The sequence below is a fragment of the Nyctibius grandis genome (genome assembly GCF_013368605.1).
Source record: "Nyctibius grandis isolate bNycGra1 chromosome 34 unlocalized genomic scaffold, bNycGra1.pri SUPER_34_unloc_2, whole genome shotgun sequence".
Lineage (NCBI taxonomy): Eukaryota > Metazoa > Chordata > Aves > Nyctibiiformes > Nyctibiidae > Nyctibius > Nyctibius grandis.
This window is the reverse complement of record NW_027167469.1, coordinates 350986-360922: the sequence shown is the minus strand read 5'-3', so window position 1 is coordinate 360922 and position 9937 is coordinate 350986. Positions and strand designations below refer to the sequence as shown.

The following is a 9937-nucleotide window of genomic DNA, read 5'->3' as shown; positions in this document are numbered from 1 at the left end:
GATTCTATGTCATCCTGTATCCCTCCATTGCAGCACCCCAGTTTAGCAAGCTCTCCCACCACTTCTCATTTAATCCAAAAATGTCACAGTCCTGTGACAATTCATAGGGCTTCAGCTCATCCTGCCTATGCTCCAGATCTTCCTGGCCATGCAAATCTGGGCCTCAGCAGCTCAGCTGTGGCACCAGGGTGGAGCACAGACTTCTCACAGGGAAACCTGAGCACTGCTCCTCACCAGAAGACCATTGTACATTGAGCAGTTAGTGCTGTGCTGCACAGGTCACTTGGCCACAAGGCAACCTCAGCACCTCTGTCACAGTGGAGCCTGCAGGCAGCTCTAACTCGGTACCGACCATTCCGTCACCTGTGTGTCCCTGTCTCTATCTAACAGTGCAGCAAGAAGTTCTCATGAGAACATCATTTCTGTTTAACTGTAGAGAAGATGAATAGAGTTGTGACCTTGTAAGGAAACACAATAAGAGCCTGAATGATCAAATTAGGAGACTCTCTTCTATGGATGGTGTCTGCATGGCATGTTGCATATGGGTGGGAGTCCCATTCGATGCTACACCGCCCAGGTCTCCCACGATCTAATGGGAAGAAACATTATCTATTTTATTCTCTCCTCTCCTTATAATCTTAGCTCCAACAGCATTTTAAACGGTACCTCACAGAGGCTGAGTCCCTTTCTTACTGAGAGCATAACAGACCAGTGTCTCATGGTAAAAAGCTTTCTAGGCACACAGAAATGCAGCCCCTCTAGTCCCACAGACTGGAAAGGGTGTAGTTTGCTCAAGTGACACTTGTCTTGATCCCCATCCACTGCCGGTTGTTTTCCTCCAGAGTCCTGCGTCAAAGCTCAAAGGCCTGGGAGACCATGATGGTGGTAATTGAGGCAAAGAGGACACAGGGTATCTCAGATCTACCTACACCTACTCCTGCTGCATTCAGCAGAGGTCCCACATTATCTCTTTATTATTATTTCTTCTTTAACTGCTCCTGAAGTAGGAAAAGCTCCTCTTGGTACCCTTGAATGCCCTTTTCAGTTTCAGGTGAGTTTTGATATGAATAACTGCTGTGCTTGGATTATGCTGTCCTTGGAGGCAAGATGTATCCAGGCACACTGAAAATGATTGGTGTGCTCCTTGACTGTATCATCAAGAGTGTGAGTAAAGACCCCGATGTGATGTGCTTTGTGTTCACGTAATTCTTGCAGCTCTTGGGTAGAGAAGGGACAGACTGTGCCTCTCAGATGGCATCTGATGACTGATGCCTCTGACTGATGGATCACACTCTCTGCGATGCTGTCTGGGGTGTCTGTCCTGCATCCGCCCTGAATTCAAATTGCTTTCTTGTAAGTCCTCTGCTGTCCTGCAAGCCCTGGCATCTCATGTAGCTCTGTGAGCCTGGATGTGCACATTAAAATGAGTACATGATACCCTGAATTCTGATCTGCAATGTGGGGCTGAACATGAAACCACTGCCAGTGCAGTCAGGAGAGACCTAGTAAATACAGCTGGTGGAGAAGAGAAAGAGAGAGATTGAGCTCTCCCTGTGGCACGACTCCAGTTGTTCACATGAATAACTCTGTAGGCTGCCCTGAATGTAATGCGTGGGAACATGTTCAGTTGCCCTTAATTTGGGCATCAGCTGTCATTTGAGTTGGCCAAAGAAAATCCGCAGCAGCCTCTGAGAGAATTCCTCCAGGTGTTGCACTGTCTCTATGAACTGCTCCATTACAGCTTGCAGTTACCTGCTCATATCTTCTACCACCCCTGAGACATTAAATGTCACCAGGCTGGTGTCTGAACAGCCCAATCCTGCCCTCCATCCTCATTAATCAGCATGGGAGCTGAGACAAGGAGCTCACATGCAGGTGCCTATTTTGTGCCCACCTGAACACCTGAGACAAGAGGAATCCCACCTCCTGTGGGTTTGTGTTGTGCATGGGAGGGAGCTGAGTCCCCTTCTAGCCCCAGAAATATAAATCCACAAATGAGATGCTTCTATTGACTCATCTGCATCCCTTCCCTCATCAAAGGTAAAGGAGATCCCTCCTGGTCACAGTCCAGTTGTCCTGCTAATGATGGGACAAGGGAATGTTAGCCTTAGACCTAACTGAGTCTCTGAGAGAAGACAAGTTGTGACTGGAAAGAATTGTCTCTCCCCAGCTGAGGGAGGGCACATCAGTGATTGCTTCAGCCTGTTTCACAGCAGGTTCCCCTGGAGTCCCAGGGACACCTGGAGGAAGCCCAGAGGGGACAGAGGAAGAGACACCTTGGGCTGGTCCCTCTGCTGCTGAGCTGGGCTGGGCTCCTGGGATGGAGGGAGCTGATGGCAAGTGGGCAGCGCTGCAGAGAGACAGCTCTGCCCAGGAGCAGCTCCTCTGCCAAGCACAGCAGGGCTGAGGGCACTGCCTGCAGGCAGCGAGGGGAGAGGAGCCAGGCAGAGAGAGGTTAAAGGCAGTGTGGGGTGGGAGGGTGCTGAGAGCTCACTGGGGGAGAAATCTTCACAGCCCTCGACATGGTAAGTCTCTGGCTGCAGGACAATGCAGGGGCAGTTGCTGGTGGGATTACCTGAAGCTGCTGCATCCCACAGTTTACAGGATCTGTCAGGATGTCTCTCACAGTATCTCTGTTGTAGAGGAGAAGAACATGCTCCAGAGCAGGGCTTCCTTGCTGCACTGTCAGAGGGACAGAGCATGACGGCTGCCTTCTGCTGGGGACAACTGCAGGGGTGTGCAGTCAGGGGTGCCCAGGACTGTCCTTCATAGCAGGGTCCCTGCACCCCAGGGGTCTTTGTGCTGGGGCAGGGACTCTGCTGCCTGTCAGGGTCAGCACTCAGCCTGACCGGGGAGCTCCCTATGGTGCTGCAGGGAGAAGCTGTGGGTGGAAGGAGTGACCCCAGGCAGGGCAGGGTCCTTCTGCTGTCGGGAGGGTGCTGTGTGGGCCAGGGCTGCTCACAGCTCCAGGTCAGCACTAGGAAACTTGCAAGGGGATGTTTCAAGAGGAAGGTCAAGGCAGGGTTTGCTATGCAGATAGATTTCCTGAGTCTGTGTTTTCAGTTTCCTTCTTTGAGGGCAGGGGACAGGAGGGGGTGGGGGAAGGAAAGAGAAATAGAAAAGGACTGGTCAAGCTTGAACAAGTCATTGAGACTCCTGAGATGTATCTTTCAGTGCTCAACAGGTCTTCTAGGAGCCTCCTAAAATGTCTTCAGTCACTCCTCTGCCCATGGACAGCACCAGCATCACCTTTGCTGGACCCATCAGGGTGTTCTGCCCTTCTGAACCTCCAAACAGGAACATGCACGCAGCCAGTGCCCTGCAAACAGGCAGGTTTGTGTAGGTGAGTGCACAGAGTTTGCAATGGGGTCTGTGATCACTAACAGGGAAACACCTCCCAAGGGGGAAATCTCCAGGCAGCAGGGATATGATCTGGGAATGAGAGGAAACTAAAACCAGAAATGTTGTGAGAGGGAGAACTCAGAAAACTCCATGTGACCCCCTCCAATGCAGACCCCTTCCTCTGAGCAAGCCCCCTTGCCTCCTCTCCCACCCACCAAAGCCTCTGCCCTCAGGGCCGTGGGGTCCAGGACATGAACCCCCTCCTGTGCAGCCAGAGCTCCAGCAGAGCCGTGGTGCAGCTCTCCAGCCACGTGCCCAGTTCCCTCTGCAGAGCACAGGGGCTGAGAGCAGCTGCCCGGCAATGCTGGTGTGTGGGAGGTGGCGTGCACAGCTGGGTCAGGGTACCGCTGTCCTGAGGGCCCGCCTGCCTCTGCCCTGGCCTCTCCCAGCCACACCCTCACTGGATTTCCCCTTGTTTCTCCACTTGTCTCTGTCATTGCTGTGGTTATTTCATTCTTGCTGCCAGGCTCTCTGGGGAGGTGGAGTTTCAGCTGCAGTCACACACTGATCTTGTGGGTCCTTTCATGCAGGTGTGTCCATGGGAACAAGTGTCCCAGCTTTCCTCTCATCTGTGGGATCTGGTCAATACAGTGTGTGGGGCTGGGATATGAGCTGACTCCTACTGAGATGCCCTTGTTAGGTCATTTGGCTGTCCCCTTGAGATGTCCTTCCAAGCTGTGAGCTGCCCTCAAGGATGCAAACCTATCTCATAGCACCTCTGTTTTATCTTAAAGCCCCAAGGAGAACGCAAAGCCTCTGTGACTGAGGAAATGCTGTTGGGTTGGTGAAATAAGGCATGAGTGTCATGGGCTAGATGTGGGGTGCTGAGACCTTGAGAAAGGGTGAGACATTTAGTGGTCTGCAGTGGATCTCTCTGCTCTCAGCAGTGTCTGGTTATTTTTCCGGGTAACATGGGAGTGTGATGACCCTCCATGTCAGAAAGGTGCAATCCCACAGAAACTTGGAACTAGACGGAGGAACAGACCAGCTCTTCTCACTCTGCACTAACCAACAGGGAACCCTCTTGCCTCACAGGACTCGCTCTGTTCTCCCTGAGTGCAGCAGAAATGCTGAGGGTTTCTGACATGCAAGAACATGCCACAGATGACGTGAGGGGAGCTTTAAAAACCCAAACCTCTCAAACTGCCTTCTGCCCTCCCTGTTCCTTAGCACTGGGGGTGCAGATGCTGACAGTCCCTTTTGCATTAGGAGCAGTTTCATCTGACAAAGTCGAACACTAGGACTGGCCCCTGCCCCCACCATTATTATGCACCCACTGCTGCAGAGCAGGGCTGACTCCTTGGCAGCCGGTGGGCAGAGGTCCTGCTCCTCATGGCACATTCAGCCAGCATCAGCCAGGGCTCCAGCCACGGAGCTGAAAGGTATCCTAGAAAAGGAATCATGGGGGGTGTGTGCATGTGCGTGTGTGCAGCAGGGAGAAGGGTATTGGGAAACAGCTTTGATTATGCTCAGAAAAGTCTCCCTTAACTTGTCACTGTTATTTCCTCTTTGGACAGGTCCCCATGCCCAGAGGCAGCAAATGTCCAGCAGCAGTTCCATCACCATGTTCCTCCTCCTGCCATTTGCAGACACGCGGGAGCTGCAGCTCTTGCACTTCTGGCTCTTCCTGGGCACCTACCTGGCTGCCCTCCTGGGCAACGGCCTCATCATCAGCGCCGTAGCCTTTGACCATCGCCTCCACACCCCCATGTACTTCTTCCTCCTCAACCTCTCCTTCATCGACCTGGGGACCATCTCTACCACTCTTCCCAAAGCCATGGCCAGTTCCCTTTGGGACACCAGGGCCATCTCCTATGCAGGATGTGCTCTCCAACTCTTTCTATTTCTCTTCTTGATAGTGGCAGAGTATTGTCTTCTGATGGTCATGGCCTATGACCGCTACGTTGCCATCTGCAAACCTCTGCACTACGGGACCCTGATGGGCAGCAGAGCTTGTGTCCACATGGCAGCAGCTGCCTGGGGCACTAGTTTCCTTTATGCTCTGCTGCACATGGCCAATACATTTTCACTACCACTTTGCAAAGGCAATGCCCTGGACCAGTTCTTCTGTGAAATCCCCCACATCCTGAAGCTCTCGTGCTCACACTCCTACCTCAGCGAGGTTGGTCTGCTTGTGGTTAGTGCCTGTTTAGCTTTAATGTGTTTTGTTTTCATTGTGCTCTCCTATGTGCAGATCTTCAGGGCCGTGCTGAGGATCCCCTCTGAGCAGGGACGGCACAAAGCCTTTTCCACGTGCCTCCCTCACCTGGCTGTGGTCTCCCTGTTTGTCAGCACTGGCACGTTTGCCTACCTGAAGCCCCCCTCCATCTCCTCCCAATCCCTGGATCTGGTGGTGGCAGTTCTGTACTCAGTAATTCCTCCAGCAGTGAACCCCCTCATCTACAGCATGAGGAATCAGGAACTCAAGGATGCACTGAAGAAGCTGATTCAGTCAGTAGTCTTTCAGCAGCAACATCTGCTGCCAACATCTCTTCACAAGTGATTTCTAGTGTATCTGGGGAGCCTCCTGTGCTTTGGGCATTGTATCTGTGGTAATTCTGTTTATCCAGGAAAGTCTGCTTTCACTCAGCTTCACCAGAGGCATGAATCCAGTCCATCTGACCCAGAGGTCTCTGCACATGTGTCTGACACGATGGAACAGCTGGTCTCCCATGTCACATCTCTGTAACAAAAGGGGGTTTCCTCAGTGCTGGTGTCTGGCGGTTGGGCTCTTTTTCCAAAGCTCAGGTCAGGAACGTGCTGAAGAGATTTTTCCAGTGAGGCTGTGCTGCTGTTCCGGGGTTCTCCATGGGCTGAGGGGAGGAGGGCATGGGGCGATGCATTAGGGAAGGAGACTTGGACTGAACATTCACTTATGAGTGCCACTGCCCCTGGAGATGGTGAATAATCATCAGGGATCTGCCGGGGACTGGCTCCTTCTGGCTCCCACGCACTACAGCCTGCTTACTCTGTGGAGCAGCACCACCAGCTTAGGGCTCTACCGAGAGCATGGGAAGGGGGCTCATGGAAGGAAGCTGAGACATGAAAGCACAGGAGAGAGGGGACTGGTCTGTGCCCTTGGTGGAATGGACAGACCAGAAAGGTGACCCAGGGCAGTTGTCACCCCCAGCCTCTCTCACCAGCCATTTCCAGCACTGGCTGCTCACCCTAGGTGTATGGGTGAGTTTTGCTGTGAGATCATCTCCATCCTGCTGCTGAGCTCAGCACCTGTGTCAGGGGAATGGCCAGCCCTGCCTGGCCTCTCTCCTGGCCCAGACCCTGGCAGACCCTGGAGCAGGGCTCTCAGTGAAGCCCCAAAGGTGACATAGCATGTCCAGGAGCTTGGAGAGGCTGCCTAACAGGGAAGCCATGGGATGACAAAGCACCAAGAACTGCAGTGGGCATCATGTCAGAGGGACCATTCCCCATCCTGAATGCATCTTGTCTTGTGCTGTGCCTGCACAGTGGGGCTGTGGGACTATATGTGGGGCAGTGGGGCTGGGCTTCACAGCACAGGGCTCAGACAGAGGCCACGAAGCAGGTGCCAGGGGGTGACAGCAAGGACAGGTACAGACAAGGAATTTATGTACATTGCCTTTGCTGTTCAGGTGTGACTTTGGGAAAGGCAAAGCTCATCTGGAGTTCATGGCTGCAAGAACAGTCAGGAGCAAAAACAAGAGCTTCAATGGCTGTGTTAGAGACTGAGGCTGAAGAAGGAAAATGCAGGGCTGCTGCTGAGTGGGGAGGGGAAGTTAACAACAGCGGTCACTGATGCTGGTGCTGAGGGACTAAATGCCTTCTTTGCCCGAGTCTTTCCTGAAAAGGTCTCCCAGGCCTCTATGTTCAGTTAAGGGGTTCAAGGAGAAGGAGAGCACGTGTTGGCAGGAACTTCATAAATCCCAGAAGGACAAATGCCACTTTCTGCCCCTGCAGGGGACTCACCCTGGCAATGGCACAGGCTGGGGGCTGCCTGGCTGGGAGCAACCCCATGAGAAAGGTCTTGGTGGGCAGGGAGCTGGACAGGAGGCAGCTGTGTGCCCTGGCAGCAAGGGAGGCCACCAGCATCCTGGGTGGTGTGACCAGGAGCACAGTCAGGAGATGGAGTGAAGGGATTCTCTGGAATATCCCACCCAGATTTCAGTTCCCCAATTCAGGAACGATGCTGGCAAGCTGGAGTGGGTTTAGCAAGGGGCCCTCAGGACAGCCAGGGCCTGGAGCACTTTGCCTGTGAGGAGAGGCTGAGGGAGCTGGGCTTGTCCAGCTCAGAGAAGGGAAGGCTGGGAAGGATCTCATCACAGCCAGGCAGTACCAATGATGAGGTCATGGAGAATACAGACCCAGGCTCTTCACCATGGTGCATGGTGGGAGGACAAAAGAGAATGGGAGGCAGTGGAAAGAGGAGAGGTTCAGCCAGGTCATAAGTAAAACTTTTTCCCCAGGAGCTTAGTCAAGTGCTGGAACAGATCACCCAGAGAGGCTGTGCAGTCTCTGTCCTTGGAGGTTGTCAAACTCTGACCGAATCAAGCCTTGAACACCTTGGTCTGACCCTGTTTCTGACAGGTTGGACTGCAGACTTCCTGAGGTCCCTTCCAACCTCAGGTCTCTTATGATCCTGTGGTGATGTTGGGCCCTGTTTCTGACTGGAGCAGAGCAGATGATTATGGGGCATGAATCCTCCTGTGCTGTAAGTGACCATCTAAACCAACATCCAATTCAGTGAAGAGAGGTTGACATCTCAGTGTGACTGGCTCTGGGCAAAGACTGAGGAGTCCTGGACAGGGAAAGTTTTGGGGGCATGGGGCTCTGTACAAGACACCAAACGATCCCATTTTAATGCCCGTAGGCCTGTCAGATGCCAGTTAATGTCAATGAAAATGAAAGTAAGAAGAACTTAAGACAAAAGCAAAACAAAGAAATGTGTCAACACACTCCTAAGCTTTTTTTCCAGTCTTTGGGTGGGATTTCCTTTTTTGAATTGGAAAGTGCTTTCCAGAACTGGGAACGGATGTAGGACACAAATGTCTTCAGCTACAGTGACACAGACACCTGGTGCCAGTGTAGATGCCCAGGGAACCCCTGCCCAGCCTCCACCTGCAGCTTGCAAGCTGCTCTGGTCTCCCACAGGTCCTCTGTGATAGATGCCAATTCCAGGACAGCACCGCAGGTACACTGGGGCCCCTAAAAGTGGCACTGCCACAACTGATGTCTGCCCAGAAAGGTGTGCAGTATTTTTTTTTCCATTTATAGAAAATATACAAGCAGATTTTCATCAGCTGAATCATTGGAGTACTTTTAAGTACTTTTAAGAAATGATAATGTTTTCCCACCATGACAGAATGCGAATGTCCAGGAAGTGTGCTAGTGGCAGGAGAAGAAACATTGATCTTCCCTGTGCTTGTATTGCCACTACTCTGTCTATTATTTCACCTCCCCCGTCACTCAGGTGTTTCCACCTCTCCTGATTCAATGGCCATGCCTAACGACATCTTTTCATCAGACTGTCTGGACGTATGCCCTACCCATTGCTCCCAGGTTTCCTCCTCCACTTCCTCTTTGGTCATTCAGATGCCTCTCAACTATCTGGGTTCTGCTTTGAGCTTCAGGGAGTTAGAAACTTATCCCATCTTTCAGAAGTCTTAATTAACTCTTTAGTCAACACCTTAATTGTGTTTATATCTATGCTTTCTTATCTTTCTGTCTAAAACTGCTCTTGTACAGAAATCCCTTGTGGAAGGTGGACCATGTTAGATGCTGCTTGGACTTAGCTAAAGAGACAGTTTTAATATTTATTAAATTGTATTGTGTTTAATTTTAGTCTGTTGGCAAGAAACTTTTCTGTGCCTGTGTGCATCCAGTTCTCTAAGGAAAGCGGGTGGGAGCTGGTGCAATGGAGCTGTAACATCCAGCTGCAGACCTCAGTGGAGAAGTCTGGTGTGAGGAAGAGTGATGCAAGTCCTGGGTGGCCTATGAGGGAACCTGTGGGCCTATGGGCTCGGGGAGGTGAGGAGCAAGGTGGTCCATACAGTGTAAGACCTCAAGGGACTGTTTCTCCTGACTGTCCAGATGTCTTCAGGAGACCCTCTGGATCAATAGCCCTTGTAGAATGCTGCTATCACTTCTTCCATAAAATGAAACATGATAGAAAATACCTTTGAAAGAAAAAATCCTCCTTTATGAAATCTTCTTTGAAATCTTGGACATTAAGTACCCAACTGAAACCTTTCCAATTAGTTGTACAGGACTTGAAGAGAATTAGAAGAAGAGCATGGCTCATTAGGGCTTTCTGTATTTTAATGAGCCTCATGGCGTATTTGGTGCTGACTCCATGAACCTCAGATACCAAGGGAAGATTGAAGAAACCTCTCAAGAAGTCAAAGTCAGAAGCAAAGTCCAAGTACTTTGAAGCACTAATGGGCCCTGCTGAGGGCCATTACTGACAAAACCTCATGGACTTGTTAGAGCAGATAATTGGAGGCCATGATTACAAAGGCAAAGTACAGGCAGCTCTGATGCTGAGAACACCCTTGGTTTGTTT

General features: G+C 51.5%; 1 protein-coding gene across 1 annotated transcript; it reads left to right on the top strand.

The window, feature by feature from the left end:
• Positions 1-4942: 4942 nt before the first annotated feature.
• LOC137677056 (olfactory receptor 14J1-like) lies at positions 4943-5905 on the top strand. Its single transcript, XM_068424244.1, has one exon. The coding sequence runs from the start codon at positions 4943-4945 to the stop codon at positions 5903-5905; it is 963 nt and encodes a 320-aa protein (XP_068280345.1).
• The last annotated feature ends 4032 nt before the right edge of the window (positions 5906-9937 follow it).

What these genes read in the sequence shown, in the direction of transcription:
- LOC137677056 (XM_068424244.1), top strand. Translation starts at nt 4,943, where the DNA reads ATGTCCAGCAGCAGTTCCATCACCATGTTCCTCCTCCTGCCATTTGCA.